We start from the raw sequence: 16,090 nt of genomic DNA on the forward strand, positions 1-16,090 counted from the left end.
CATCCATCCACTCCTCTGTTTCTGTTCTGAAAGGGGCAGGCTTTCCATGGGGATGAACAAAACATAGCATATCAAGTTTTGATAGGACTAAGCGCCTCCCCTTGTATTCAGGCTGAGCAAAGCAGTCCAGTATGAGGACAGGTTCCCCAAAGCCAGTCAAATAGTTAGGGACCCCTACTCCCACTGTTGGGAGTCCCACGAGTAGACCAATCTACACAACTGTCACATATATGTAGGTCAGTCTCATGCAAGCTCCCTGGTTGTTGTTTCAGACTCTGAGCTCCTATGAGCCCAGGTTGGTTGTTATTGTGGGTTGTCTTGTGGTGTCCTTGACCCCTCTGGCTCCTACAGCCCATCCTCTCTCTCTTCAGCAGGATTCCCTGAGCTTGGCCTAATGTTTGTGGATCTGTGCGTCTGTTTCCATCAGTTACTGGATGAAGGCTCACTGATAACAATTGGGGGTATACTCATAAATCTATGAGCATAGCAGAATATTGTTCAGCTTCATTACATTGACATTTTTTCCCCTCCAGTCACGTTTGCTTCTGTTCCAAGTCTCTGGGCCATCCAGCCTCTGGGTCCTGGCACTCCATGCAGTGACAGCGGTGGGCTCACTTTCATGGCATGGGTCTAAGGCTGGACCAGTCATTGGTTGGCCGCTGCCACATCTCTCTGGAACCCTCACACCCTTCCTTCCCCCCGTACATCCCATAGACAGGACAGACTGTAGGTCATAGGTTGTGTCCCAATCCCTCCACTGGAAGTCTCTCCTATCACAGGAGATGGCCAGTTTAGTCTACATGTCCACTACTGCTAGGAGTCCTAGCTGGGGTCATCCTTGCAGATTCCTGGGAGTTTTCCTTGCACCAGGTTTCTACCTGACCCTGAAATGTCCCCTCCTTTCCAGTCATCTCTAGTTTTTTTTATAAACTTATTTGGTCAAAGACTATTTTAAAGTTTTTATTTTCAAACTCAGAGATCTGCCTGCTTCTGCCTCCCATAGGCTGGGACTAAAGGTGTGTGACATTACCACCTAGTTTGGGTTTTGTTGTTGTTGTCTGGTTTTTTTGTTTTTTGAGACAAGATTTCATTGTGTAGCCTTAGGCTATCCTAGAATTCACTGTCTACAGCAGGCTGACCATACTCACATATCTGAATGCTCAGCCTCCTGAGTGCTGGAATAAAGTAGGTTTTTAAACAGGGTTTTGCTCTATATCCCAGACTGGCCTTGACCTTGTACCAGTTTTCCTGCCTCTGCTTCCCCAGTCCTATGATTACAATACAAGCCTGTGCCATTACATATGTTTTGTTTTGTTTGTTTTTTAATCTTTATAAAAGTTAATGGGGCTAGAGAAATGGCTCCTCAGTTAGGAGCACTGGCTGCTTGCTCTTGACCCAGGTTCAATTTCCAGCTCCCACAAGGCAGCTCATAATCTTCTATAATTCCAGTTCCAAGGGGGTCCAACACCTTCTTCTGGCCTCTTTGGGACCAGGCACTCACATGATCTACAGACAGACATACAGGCAAAACACCCCATACATTTAAAAATAAATCAAAACAAAACAAAAACCCGGCACCTTGGAAGCGTGATGCAATAGCAAATTCATGTAACCCCAGCACTTGGAAGTAGAGGCGGTAGGGTCAGGGGTTCAAAGTCATCCTCAGCTACTATCAGTGAGATGCCAGCCTCAGCTACATGTGGCCCTATCTAAAAATTTAAAAAAAAATCTTAAAAATAAAAATAAAGTTGCAGTTTCCAGACTTTGCCATCTGATGGCCACTGATTAGAGTGTTCTCTATTTTGCAAGGGTTTATTGCTGGTTGGTTGCTTGGTAGGAAGCATAAAAGACAAATATTAAACACATGTTCTATTGCTATACACAGCTCCAAAAGGTCTTGAGTTCAATTCCCAGCAACCACATGGTGGCTCACAACCATCTGTAATGAGGTTTGGTGCCCTCTTCTGGCCTTCAGGCATACACACAGAAAGAATATTGTATACATAATAAATAAATAAATAAATAAATAAATAAATATTTTTAAAAAATTCTCTTAGCAAGGAGTAGGGTCACAGGCTAGCTATCCCAGTACTTGGGCAGTAGAAGCAGGCAGATTAGGAGTTCAAGTCATTCTTGGCTACATAGCTTGATGCCAACGTAGGCTACGTGAGACCATGTCTCAAACAGATCAACAAAAAAGTTCACCCCCCTTACTCCGTCTCTTTCTGGAAACTTGTCTCTGTGGGGTGTCTTCTTCTAGCTCTCCGTTCATGGCCTTGAGAAGGACTGGAGTCTAATGCTCCGGCTCCGTCCTGTTCTCTTCAAGAAAAGCTGCAGCCACAGTGTCCCCTAACCCTAGGACCAGGTCATCTGGGAAGAGAAGAGTGTAGAGCTCTATGCAGATCACAGGTTGAGGGCACATGTTCGTGTTCTGACTATTTATGTCCCTGTTCTCTGTGTACTTGCCCTCTTCCAGTCCTGATGTCTTTGGATGTTTCTACTAGCTACCTTAACTTCATTAAGTGTCCCAGATGGCACCAAGCATGTTGAGGATACAAGAGTTGTCCATGAAGTGACTTTTTCTGAATGTCACTCAGACATATCTTGAAATGTTTGCAGGTACCATCATGTGTTATGGGCAGACAGGAGCCGGCAAGACATACACCATGACGGGGGCAACTGAGAATTACAAGCACCGGGGTATTCTCCCTCGTGCCCTGCAGCAGGTAGAGAATGGGCCCCTGGTTGGGATGCCACACAGCTACCCTCTTCTCTCCAGGTTGGCTACTAGAGACAGTGGGCTCAGCCTTCAAGTGAACTGTAACTAGCACTGGCTCTGGAGACAGAATGCCATGACTGCGCTCGGGCAGAGTCAGAGTCCCGAGAAAACCAGGGCTTTGATTTTCAGGCAGACTTCACTGACTTAAGCCTGCTTCCTTATTTGTGAGGGAGAGAGCAGGCACGCTAATCAGGCTCCCGCTGCTCCCCGGTCTGTGACCCTGTAATTAAGGATTTGGAGAGCCTAATCATGCTTGTTGCTGGTTTTAATGAAGGGGAGCAGCTCTTTTCGAGCTTATGTATTATCTTGCTGTGGCTTCTTCCATTCAGAAGCAGGGCATGACTGAGTCTTTAGCACTGTGGCAGCCATGGTTCTGGGATTAAAGCAGAAGCCTGGGCAGAAGGGCCTTTCCTTGGTACCTGCTAGCCCAGGTGTTGTGAGGATGCAAAAGCCTTCCTCCTGCTGGGCTGGCATGGTTGTCCATGCCTTTAATCCCAGCACTCGGGAGGAGGCAGAAGCAGTTGGATCTCTGAGTTCAAAGCCAGACTGATCTACAGAGTAAGTTCCAGGATAGCCAGGGCTACACAGAGAAACCCTGTCTCTGGGGTGGGGGAGCCTTTCTTATAAACCCGACATGCTCGTTTTTCTGAAGTAATATTCTTACTATCCCATTGTCAAAGTTTCAATATCACTTGGCAAAGAGCTTGCCTAACATGCCAAAGCCCCGGATTTGAGCCCCAGCACTGAAGAACCAAAAAGGCACAGTGGCATGTGTTTGTAATCAGGAAATGGAGGCAAGAGGATCAGAAGTCCGAGGTCATCTTTGGTTACACTGAGAATTCCTGAGCAATTTGGGTTTCATGAGACCCTGTCTCAAAACAAACAGCACACTTGAACATTTCTAGCTGGGCATGATGGCTCATACTTGTGATTCCAGTACTTGGGAAGACTGAAGCAGGGAGCTGGTGAGTTGGATAATCAACGGGGCTACATTTTGAATTCCAGTCGGCCTGGGACACAGTGTGGAAACCTACCTAAAAAAGCAACCAAAACAATAAAACCGGAAGTCGATAGTCTTATACCGTAGGCTGACAACACTGGGTGTTGATGGCGGCCGTTATAATGACATGAGCCAGACTGTGAACTTCTTCAGGACAAGAATGGTGCTGCTCTCCTGATGCTCTCTCCTAAGATAGACGTGGGCTGACATTAACTAGTTGGCTGCTGGAGTTCTACTCTTAGTGACTATGGTCAAATTTCCATCTAGGTTTTTAAGATGATTGAAGAGCGCCCCACACATGCCATCACTGTGCGTGTTTCCTACCTGGAAATCTATAACGAGAACCTGTTTGACCTCCTGTCGACGCTACCCTATGTTGGACCCTCAGTCACACCAATGACCATCGTGGAAAACCCTCAAGGGGTCTTCATTAAGGGCTTGTCGGTCCATCTCACAAGTCAAGAGGAGGATGCATTCAGCCTTCTCTTTGAGGTGAGGTAATCAGAGAGTCCCTTCCCTCCCTTGCTCTCCTCTCTCCCTTCCCCCCTTCCTTATCTTACACGTCCCTACTTCCTTCATATTTTTATTTACTTTGATAATCAGAATGAAAATTCATGTGTGTTTATTTAGAAATCTTAGTGTTGAGTAAGAAGAACCAAAATTCATAAAATGTCTTTCATTTAAACCAACAAAAACATATTTTAGATTATGTCCTTCTGTTTCTTTCTTTCTGTGAGGTTGTTTGTGGTGCTGGAGGCTGAGCTAAGGGTTTTATACATGCTAGAAAAGTCCTCTGTTACTGAACTATATTTCTAACCCCCTTTTACTTTTGAAAACATTTTAATTTTTAATTATATGTATGTTTGTGTGTGTGTGTGTGTTTGTGTGTGTGTGTGCAAATATCAGGAGAGTGCATTGGGTTCTCTGAAGCTGACTTCAGGTGGTTCTGAACTTCCTCATGTGGATGCTGAGAACTGAATTTGGGCCCTCCTACAAGAATAGTGCTCACTCTTAGCTGCTGAGCCATCTCTCCAGCTTCTCCTATGTACTCCTTTATATTAAGACAGATTCTTAAATTGCCCAGGCTGAGTCAATTGTAATGGTACATTCCTGTAATGCCAGCCCTTGGGAGGCTAAGGCAGGAAGATGGCTGAATTTAAGGCCAGCCTGGGCTACATAGTGAGACTTCATCTAAAAACAAAAAACAAAACACCAAAAAACAAAGATGCCGCCAGGCAGTGATGGCACATGCCTTTAATCCTACAAACTCAGGAGGCAGAGGCAGGTGGATCTCTGTGAGTTTGAGGCCAGCCTGGTCTCCAAGAGCTAGTTCCAGGACAGGCTCCAAAGCTACAGATAAACCCTGTCTTAAAACAAAACAAAACAACCCCAAAAAACAATCAAAAACCCAAAGATGTCAAGGCTAACTATGATGTCATTCTGCAACTCAGGTAGGCTTTGAACTTGTGACCCTCCTACCTTCACCTCTTGAGTAGCTCGTGTTATAGATCTGCACCATCATGCCTGGCCTTACATAGATGAACTAATTGTGTTCTTTTTCTCTCACCCTCTTAGCAGTGCTGAGGACCAAACTTGTTAGGCAAGTTTAGTGGTCTGGAGGTCCAGCTCCCGAGCCACTATCCAGGGTAACTCAGAAGACTTCTCAGGAGCAAGGACTGAAAGATCTCTGTAATGACTTTACATATGGCCTGAGGGGCATAGGGATTTGGGAAACAGAGGCAGATGTACCTTCATGAATTCAAAGCTATCCTGGGCTACACAAGATCAATACAGAAACAGATCCAGGTGGTGGTAGCTCATACCTTTAATCCCAGCACTTGAGGCAGAGGAAGGCAGATCTCTGTGAGTTTGAGGTCAGCCTGGTCTACAAGAGTTAGTTCAAGGACAGGCCCCAAAGCTATAGAGAAACCCTGTCTCAGAAAAAAAAAATCCCAGAACTAAAGGGGAATATAAAATGGGAGGAGACAGAGGTTCAAGGCTCAGTCTGCAATTGCCCAGTTTTGGTAGGGGTAAGACTTTTCTAGTGGCTTGGCTGTTTTGCTTTTCTATCTTCAGCTTGAACCCCAGTATCTGTCTCTGGGCTTTTATTATTCATGCTCCACATAACCACCATGCCTCTATTGTACCAGGAGGCCTGGCAGGTCAGTATTGGAGCATTCAGGGTTCAGCACTAGGTAAGACCATTGATGACCTCCACCCCCCAGTAACTTGCACAACACCTTCTTGAACAAGGCACTTCCTTTATGAGTATTTTGCCTGCATGAATGTATATGTACTGTAACTGGGGGTTTGTCTCTCACCTACCAGTTCCTGAATAACCACTCTGAGACAAACTATTTGGCCTATTAGCTCAGGCTTATTATTAACTAGCTTTTATATCTTAAATTAACCCATTTCTATTAGTCTATATTTTACCATGAGGCTCGTGGCTTATTACTTCACATCTTGCTTCTCCAGTAGCTGCTGGCATCTCCCTGACTCTGCCTTCTTTCTCCTGTATCTGTTTGGATTTCCTGCCTAGCCTTATTCTGCCCTGCCATAGGCCAAAGCAGTTTCTTTATTAACCAATGGTAATAAAACATATTCACAGCATACAGAAGGGCATCCCATTTGCTTACAAGACCCACTGAAGTCAGAAGAGGGCACTGGATCCCTGGAAATGTAGTTAGAGACAGTCTGCTGTGTGGGTGCTGGGGATCAAACCTGCCATCTCTGGAAGAGCAGCAAGTGTTCTCAACTACTGAGCCATCTCTCCAACCCCTATCTTGCTTCTCACTGTGTCTCACTTTTCAGAAAACACCAGTTTGTACACTTCACCCCAAATATCGGGTGGTGAAAGTATAGGACCAAACTCCAGTCTGTTTCCCTTTTATTAGCTTTCAAAAGAATTTTCCCAGAAGGCCCAGCTGATCGTAGTGGTGTGAGTGTTAGAAAATTACTCAGGTATTCCGGTTTTTGAAATGCTGCGTATAATTTCCTCTTTAGGGAGAGACCAACAGGATCATCGCTTCCCACACAATGAACAAAAATTCATCCAGGTCACACTGCATTTTCACCATCTACATGGAGGTAGGTGCATGTTCTTTGTTCAGCATGGGAACTGGTGACTCCCGGGACTGGTGACTCCCAGGACTGGTGACTGGATGCTGCCCAGCCAGAAACTCCTCCCGCTGCATTCTGAATTCTGTGTGGATGTTTCCGTAGGCCCACTCTCGGACCTTATCAGATGAAAAGTATATCACTTCCAAAATCAACTTGGTAGATCTGGCTGGCTCAGAGAGGCTGGGGAAGACAGGGGTAAGTAAGGGTTGTGGGGTACCCTGTCAGCAAGCCATGGACCTTGTGGCATAAAGCCTGTGTATGTACCTCCCAGGCCTGTGGCATAGATCCTGTGTATGCATCTCCCACACTGAATGCTTGGGAACAGCCAGGTGAAGTGGAGTGCAGTAAGGGGTCACTGGAGGGAGAGCAGCTGCTGCCGGCCACAGTTCGTACTCTTCAGGGCTTTTCTAAACTGTTCATGACATGACTCCCCTTAATCTAGTGCCTGTGTTGGAAACAAACCCAGGTTTAGGACTCACCATCATCACACAAAATGAAAGTAAACTGGCAAGTAAGCTTTTACTTTCGCCAAAGGGTACACTGCTTCTTTCAGGTAACAAGTATACCCAGCGAAAAATACTATAGGTCTTTTTCCTAACAGAGTACTGTGTCATTTCTCCACTGGCTGGGGTCTGACCTCACAGACTTTGGTACTGGCTAGTTTTGAAAAGTGGTGCAAATGAATTGGGGGAAAGTGTGACCTCTCTGGGTCATCACATTTTTGAAATACAGCGGGGGTTTTTGCATAAACAATCAGTTTTTACATGGTAGGGAGACGCAGGAGCACCACAAAGGTTCCGTTCCTGTGAACATTCTTTGGATGGGAACAATTTGGGTTCCTTTTAATTATCCCTCCCCTACTTTCAGTATTTCTCAGCAAATGCTCCGCACTGGTATGATGTTTCTCTGTGTTTGGATAGGAATATTCACAAGCATGTTTAATTTAAAACATATTTTTGCAAAAGTATTTTTAACACAAAATTTTATGCGAATATTTTGAGGAGCATTTGCATGTGTGTGTATTACTATATTTCTGTAAATATTATACTTGCTCCATGTATTCCATGTACTTTTGTATTTGCATCAGGGTGCACCTTGGAATGAGTATCATATGAATATTCACGTATATATTCTTTTGATCTGTTTTTTTGTTTTTCAAGACAGTGTTTCTCTGTGTAGCTCTGGCTGTCCTAGAACTCCCTATGTAGACCAGGCTGGCCTCGAACTCAGAGATCTGCTGCCTCTTCCTCTTCAGTGATGGGATTAGAGGCGTGCACTACCACTGCTGGATTTGAGTGTATGTATTCTTGTTTGCATCAACCTTCATGTGAATGTTCCAGTGAGTTTCTTGTTGTTTGTTTGGTTGGTTGATTTTTGAAGACAGGGTTTCTCTGTGTAGTCCTGGCTGTCCTGGAACTAGCTCTGTAGACCAGGCTGACCTCACACTCACAGGGATCCTCCTGTCTCTGACTCCCGAGTGCTAGGATTAAAGGCGTGTGTCACTACTGCACGGCTCCCTGTGAGTTTTACTATTACAGTTATCAGCAGTCCAAGATGGAAAACACTCCTAACTTGGAGGAAAAGGTCCTGGCTCTGGGAAGGAGTTCCCAGCCTGAATGTAGACTTTTGTATCACTGTAAACTGGGAAGGGTAGACGATTTTAATAGGGTAGCCTCCCTCCTCTGTCTAGAGTGACCCAGACATTTTGTTTGCAGTCGGAAGGTAGAGTCCTAAAGGAAGCCACCTACATCAACAAGTCGCTGTCGTTCCTGGAGCAGGCCATCATTGCCCTTGGGGACCAGAAGCGGGACCACATTCCTTTCCGGCAGTGCAAGCTCACCCATGCCCTGAAAGACTCATTAGGTAAGGGTGTGGTCAGAAGACTTGGCTGGCCTTATCTGCCCTTAGGGATCAAAGACTCACTCTGCCCCGGGTGAGGAATGATGCCAGTCAGACACACAGGCGAGCCTTGCACTCTTGCTGCTCACACCTTAGAATCTCTACTCAAACTTTTGCCTCTGTGTTCCCCCTTGTCCCTGAACTGTTTGGCGGAGACCTGTGTGGTCTTGGAGACTCAGGAAAAGGACCTCTCCCATCATTTCCCTCTTTTCCTTTATTTCTTCCTGGACACAACAGTGGGAGCCATCTTTTTGCCCCCACTTGTCCAGGGCTTTGCGTTGGGCCTAATGACACAGTCCCTGGATTCTGCTTATGATTCCTGTGATGTCAGGAGAAAGGCCCTAACCTGTACCTTCCCTCCTGAGCTTTCTCCAGTTTCCAGAGTTGTCCTTCTCTCCTGCTTCCTTCTGGGTACATCTTATGGTCTCTCTCCATCCCTACCTCTCCGTCTCTTGCCTCCTAGCCTCAGGCAGAGTAGGGTTGTCTCCTCTGCCTCTAAGTCAGCATGGACTGTTAAAACAAAGTACCATAGATTGGAAGGCTTAGATGACAGACTGTTTCTTATAGTTATGTAGTCCTGCCAGGCCAAGATCAAGGTGCCAATAGATTCCATCCCTGGCTTGCAGCTGGCCACTTCTTGTAGAAAGAATTGTGTGTGTGTGTGTGTGTGTGTGTGTGTGTGTATCTTACAAAGACATGATAGGAGCTGCACACGAAAGCCCTCACTTGATCTAAGTGTAATTACTTCTCAAAGGCCCCTCCAGATACATCAGACTGGGTGTTTGCAGTTGGAATTTCAGAGGTTATGAGTATTGTAAGGATACAAACATTGAGTCCATAACAGAATCCTAAGTGGGTCTTGTGTCATAAGGCATACATGATTGTAGACTTTCCTGTGTTTTGCTTTCTGCAGGGGGAAACTGCAATATGGTCCTTGTGACAAACATCTATGGAGAAGCTGCCCAGTTAGAAGAAACGGTATGTAGAGACAGCCAATGCAACCAGGTTGCAGTTTCCTCCCACAGGTGCTGGGCGTGTGAGGTGGGGGTGGGGAATTGAAGTGGGGGGTGGAGTAAGGCTGATTCTAGACTGGCTCAGATGGTGCACTATCCATGGCATTGTCAGGGACCCCAGGGATGAATCCGAGCCAGAGTTGCTGAGGGTGACAGAGGCCAGGATCCAAATACCAAGCAAGCCGGGCGATGGTGGCGCACGCCTTTAATCCCAGCACTTGGGAGGCAGAGGCAGGCGGATCTCTGTGAGTTCGAGACCAGCCTGGTCTACAGAGCTAGTTCCAGGACAGGTTCCAAAACCACAGAGAAACCCTGTCTCGAAAAACCAAAAAAAAAAAAAAAAAAAAAAAAAAAAAACATGTTTCCAGGGTGCTGCTCTCACAAGGTAAACAGTTAGTAGACATCTGTCAGAGACGCATCCACAAAGGGAAGCCCCAGCCCTAGGTCATGGTAGGGCCCTGGGTGGGAGAAACCTTCAGAAGAAGTCAGGGAGGAGAGAGGATTTTTCCCTGAGGCTGAGGTGGGCACTGAGGTGGGTGGCAATAGAAGATTGACAGCAGGCTGCACAAGTTCCTGGTAGAGGTGACAACATGAGACTCATGCCGGGAACGCCAGGCCACCGGCAGGAGGTGTAGGAGGAAAGAAAGAAAAGTCGCAGAGCCTTGCTGGGTCTCGTCAGGCTGAGCCCTTGGCTCTTCTGCACATGGCTGGAGCCACGACAGAGTTTGAAGAGGGGAGAGTTGTGGACACATGTGATTCCGAGAGAGATCCAGGAGCAGGACACAGGTGGTCTGAGGAGGGGCATTCATGAAGATGCCAGACAAGAGGAAGTGTCCGATATAGTAACATAGCTGACTCCACTCTGGGCTGGGCTTCCCTCTCTCCTGTAAAGTACCCTTGTCACAAGACAGGTCTGGAAAACGGTCCCTAGCCATTTTACTGTTGTGAATGTTGAGGCAAGCTTCAGCTACCTGGAGGATTCACTTAGCTGAAATGGGTCATTTCCAGGGATGCTGTGAGGCAAGACATGCCTGTAGGGCCTGCAGTCTAAGCTTCAGGGACTGTCCCAGCACAGGGCGAGTGTTCCCGCTGCACATCCAGTGCCCTGGGACTTGGGAATCCAAACCAAAGAGCCCTCGCTGACGTGGAGTAGCATCCCCAGGGAAAGGCTTTGGGAGCCTCTTGGTCTCATCTCGCAACAAAGCACAACGGAGCCCCAGAGGGGCTATAACAGCTTTGATCCCCTGGCTGTCTATTAAGATGGATACCCTTGAGAAATCTACCGATGCAGCTTTGGGGAGGTCATCACACAGGCTAGGACTTTTTAGTTATGAACCAATTTTTGGGGTCACCCTATGCCTTTCTGTGATAGGAAGACAAATCAAATACAGGTGTCAAGACAGATGACTTTGTAATAACCATTCCTATTGTAGTGTTGCTTTAAGAATGTGCCTTGGGAGCTGGGCAGTGGTGGCACATGTCTTTAATCCCAGCACTTGGGAGGCAAAAGTAGTCAGAGCTCTGATTTTGAGACCAGCCTGGTCTACAGAGCTAGTTCTAGGATAGCTAAGGCTATACAAAGAAACCCCATCTTGAAAAAAAAAAAAAAAAAGAACCTCCAACAACAAAAACAAAGAATGTGCCTTGTGGTTGGGTAGTAAAGGTGCATGCCTTTAATCCCAGAATTAGGGAGGCAGAGGCAGGCAGATCTCAGTGAGTTCAAGACCAGCCTTGTCTACAGAGAGAGTTCCAGGACAGCCAGAGCAACACAGAGAAACCCTGTCTTGAAAAAAACAAAACAAACAACAACAACAAAAAGAATGAGCCACAGGGTTGGGTAGAGGCAGGAGGATCACGTGAGTTTGAGGGCAACCTGGTCCACAGAGTGATTTCCAGGCTGGCCAACGCTACATAGTAAGACCCTGTCTCAAACAAAACAAAACAGATGGGCCTTGAGGTCAGTCAGTTGACTGTTCCTCTGGACATAATTCAAATGTAACTAAAATGCACATGAAGGAAAGGGAAAAGTGTCTTTAATAACGTGAAAGGCATGCCGGGTGGTGGTGGCGCACGCCTTTAATCCCAGCACTTGGGAGGCAGAGGCAGGCGGATCTCTGTGAGTTCGAGACCAGCCTGGTCTACAAGAACTAGTTCCAGGGCAGGCTCCAAAACCACAGAGAAACCCTGTCTCGAAAAAACCAAAAAAAAAAAAAAAAAAAAAAATAGCGTGAAAGGCAGTTCTTGCTACTAACTAGGCCTGATTACTCTAATAATCTGGAAATTCAGTGACCATCACTGTTTTCTCCTGAGTTGGTAGTACTGCAAGCCAGTGATTGTATATTCTGAATAAGTGTCTTCATTTCTGAATACCTTTCTTTCTCTTAATCTTTGTGCTTAAAAATCTATTTAACAAAATCTTTTTTTGTTTGTTTGTTTTGGTTTGGTTTTTCGAGACGGTTTCTCTGTGGTTTTGGAGCTTGTCCTGGAGCTAGCTCTTGTAGACCAGGCTGGTCTCGAACTCACAGAGATCCGCCTGCCTCTGCCTCCCAAGTGCTGGGATTAAAGGCGTGCGCCACCACTGCCCGGCTTAACAAAATCTTTAGTAAACTCCAACTCCACTTCCTAACAAGGAAAAAAAAAGGAAAGAAGAAAAATACCTTCCAGCAAGGCTTATAGCCCAGCTCCTCCCTCTCTTGTCTCCGTCCTTGAAGTAGCCAGAGCACAGGAAGCAACTCTCCTGGCACCTGAGACCTCCAGGGTCTTGTTCCCTCACTGCTCAGCAGCTCTGTCCCAGGCCTGAACTCACAGACAGGGAGAAGGGTCTTAGGGGTTTGGAACAAAGATATATGAGGGGTATGGATGCTAATGAGTCTCGAGTTCTCTAAATCTTAAAAAACAAAAACAACTCGGGCGGTGCTGGTGCACACCTTTGATCCCAGCACTTGGGAGGCAGAAGCAGGAGGATTTCTATGAGTTTGAGGCCAGCCTGGTCTACAAGAGCTAGTTCCAGGACAGACTCCAAAAGCTACAGAGAAACCCTGTCTCAAAAAACAAACCAAACAACAACAATAATAATAATAATTTAAAAACTCAAAACGTGTTTCTGTCATGAATTGTATTACTTTATGTACTAACAGTAGTGTGTTGGGGGAACCAGTGCCCTGAAGCAAAAGCAACAGTTACTCTAGGAGCAGGAGTCTGAATTGGATATCCACAAAACTAGTGTCTGTGACAATTAGGCTTCCTTCTGAGAGCTCCCTCTACAGAGCACATCAGGAACCACACCACTGCGACTCCCAGGGACTCACAAGGGGGGGTCACCCATCCTTGTACGAGGATGTGGTGAGAATTATGGAAGGTCACTCAAATGACCACGGCAGAGCGCTTAACCACCAAACTACACCACTGAGGAAGAACCTTACCAGTCCTTCCTTGAGGCCACTGCAGGGTGACCCATCCCCCTTCCAAGCCTGGTGTTCTTCATAGCAGGGCCTCTTTGACACTCAACCCAGCATGGTGTGAGGCTCCATTCTCAGGGCCTGCCTTGTGCTCCATCCTCATCTAACATCTGTGCATTGAGGCTATTTCCAGGGTTGCTGCTCATGGCCTCTGGCCATAATTGCCCCAGAAGGGTCCCCAGATGTCACTAAGAGACAGCAAGTTTGCTTTGGAAATTTCTGCTTCTCTTCTTCTTCCTCCTTTCTTCCTTGTCTTCCTCTTCTCCTTCTTTTCCTTGGTAGATATTTCTTGAGAGAGTCTCATATACTCATGTATAATAGCTGTTTTTGAGCGTTGTATATAGCCGTAAATAATCATGATCCTCTGGGGCTGGAGAGATAGCTCAGAGGTTAAGAGCATTGCCTGCTCTTCCAAAGGTCCTGAGTTCAATTCCCAGCAACCACATGGTGGCTCACAACCATCTGTAATGAGGTCTGGTGCTCTCTTCTGGCCTGCAGGCATACACATAGAATATTGTATACATAATAAATAAATAAATAATTATTTTAAAAAAAAAATCATGATCCTCCTGCCTCCACCTCCCAGGTTTTGGAATCACAGGCATGTGTCTCCATGCCTGCCCTGTTTTTGTTTTTGGCTTCACGCATGCTAGGCAGGTACCTTACCACAGGGCTATGTGTCTGGCAGGTTTTTCACTTTTAAAAAGTATCCTTATCGTCGTTGGGGAGGGTGCACATGGCCAGGGACAACTTTCAGGAGCGAGTTCTCTTTCTCCACTCTGAGTTTCAGGGATTGAACTCAGGCCATCAGGATTGTGCGGTGCCCTGGGTTTCTTTCTATTGCAGTGATAAAAGATTGGGCATGTGGCGGCCAAAGGAGGATGTAAAATATCTTCCTCTATAACTATCAACCTTATTTCTCGAGGCAGATTCTTTCAATGAACTTAAATCTCACTATTTTGGCTAGGCTGGCTGGCCAGGGAGCTCCTTGATTCACCTGTCTCTGTGCCCCAAACACTGGGGTTACAGGCACACAGAGCCAATGCCCGGCTTTTATGTGGGTGCAGGGGATGTGAACTGAGGTCCCTTGCATTCACAAGTGCTCTCACCCACTGGGCCATCTCTCCAGTCCCCGCCTTGTCCTTTAGGACAGGATGCCTCATTAACCTGGAGGTATCCCATTAAGACTAAGACGGCTGCCAGTGAAGCAGAGAATCTACCTGTCCCTTCCTCACCAGCTCACGCGTCCACACAGCCTTCTTCTTTTTTAACTTTATTTTATATTATTTTTTTTAAAAAAAACAATCTTTTTTATTTTACATAGCAATCCCAGTTCCCTCTCCTTCCCCTCCCCCTCATTCCCCCATCCACTCCTCAGAGAGGGTGGGGCCTCCTATGGGGAGTCAGCAAAGTCTGTCACATCACTTGAAGCAGGACCAAGGCCCTCCTCCCTGTGTCTGTGCTGAGCAAGGTATCCCTTCATAGGGAACGGGCTCCAAAGAGCCAGTTCATGCACTAGGGATAAACACGGGTCCCACGGCCAGTGGCCCTATCAACTGCCCATGTCACACAACTGCCACCGGCATTCAGAGGGCCCAGTTCGGTCCTATGCAGTTTCCCCAGCTGTCAGTCCAGACTTGGTGACCTCCACTAGCTTGGGTCAGTTGTTTCTGCCACACAGGCTTCTCTACATGCATTCTGGGATCAAATTCAAGTTTTTGTTCCTCATTTTTGTATAGTCAAGTATTCTACCCACTCCCCAGACCCACATATGGTTTAAAAAATTATATTTTCCAGGTATGGTGGCACGTGCCTTTAATCCCAGCACTCTGCAGCAGTGACAGGTGCAGCTCTATGAATCTGAGGACAGCTGGTCTACATAGAGGGCTCTAGGATAGCCAGGGCTACAGATAAAGCCCCTGTCTCATGAAAACATACAAAAAAGAAAACAAAAGAAAAAATAATTATGAATATGGTTTGTGTATTATTTCTTTTAGACCTCATTAATATAGAGCCAGAGAAGTGAATAAAGAAGGGTGGGGGCACCCTCCTGAAGGAGGAACACCATGCCTGTGCCTTCCATGTGAAGAAGAACCAGAAAGGCTTCATGCTGGAAGCTGGTTTCTGGTCTGACCTTGTAGTGGGAGCTGCGGGCTGCGTTCCTGCCGCCCCAGCTCCTGGGCCGCCTGGCTAGCTTATGCCCCAAAATAACAACACACAAATTGTATTAATTTAAACACTGCTTGGCCCATTAGCTCTAGCCCTTACAGGCTAATTCTCATATCCTGATCAACCCATCTCTAATAATCTGTGTAGCATCAGTCTTACCGGGAAAGATTCAGCATGTCTGACCTGGCAGCTGGCTGCATCGTGTCTGGCTCTGAGAGGAGCTGCCCTGCATCTGCCTGGGAGAGGGGAGCATGGTGTCTGAGCTCACTTCCTCTTCCTCCCAGCATTCTGTTCTGTTTACTCCACCCACCTATGTTCTAACCTATGAGGGCCAAGCAGTTTCTTTATTTTTTAACCAATGACCTTCCTCCATCATGACCGTAAAGAGCAGAGAGCAGAAAGACAAGCAGGGTAGGAGGAGAGGAAAGCGTTCCTTAGGCAGGGGGTGGCTCGAGCATGGGCATCTGGGTGGAAGATGGGTAGGTGTGGATTAGAGCAGTGTGGGGCTAACAATGCTCATCAGTGTAGATAGCTGGGCCAGTAGGCACAAGGCCCTGGATGTGGTCACCAGCACTGCCGAAAGAAGAAAAGAATAAGAAATAGACCAGCGCGGATCTCTGTGAGTTCGAGACCAGCCTGGTCTACAAGA

General features: G+C 46.6%; 1 protein-coding gene across 4 annotated transcripts in view; it reads left to right on the top strand.

Annotated features, from left to right (window-relative positions):
• Window positions 1-16,090, top strand: part of Kif9 (kinesin family member 9) — a 55,090-nt gene that overhangs the window by 9,471 nt on the left and 29,529 nt on the right. For all 4 annotated transcript variants that reach the window (XM_057767200.1, XM_057767201.1, XM_057767202.1 and 1 more), the window contains 6 exons: window positions 2,620-2,726; window positions 4,047-4,271; window positions 6,786-6,869; window positions 7,005-7,097; window positions 8,618-8,765; window positions 9,715-9,779. In XM_057767200.1, the coding sequence (XP_057623183.1) occupies window positions 2,620-2,726; window positions 4,047-4,271; window positions 6,786-6,869; window positions 7,005-7,097; window positions 8,618-8,765; window positions 9,715-9,779 (722 nt within the window). The remainder of the gene's footprint in view (window positions 1-2,619; window positions 2,727-4,046; window positions 4,272-6,785; window positions 6,870-7,004; window positions 7,098-8,617; window positions 8,766-9,714; window positions 9,780-16,090) is intronic.

Source organism: Chionomys nivalis, chromosome 4, assembly GCF_950005125.1.
Source record: "Chionomys nivalis chromosome 4, mChiNiv1.1, whole genome shotgun sequence".
In the NCBI taxonomy this organism is placed as follows: Eukaryota; Metazoa; Chordata; class Mammalia; order Rodentia; family Cricetidae; genus Chionomys; species Chionomys nivalis.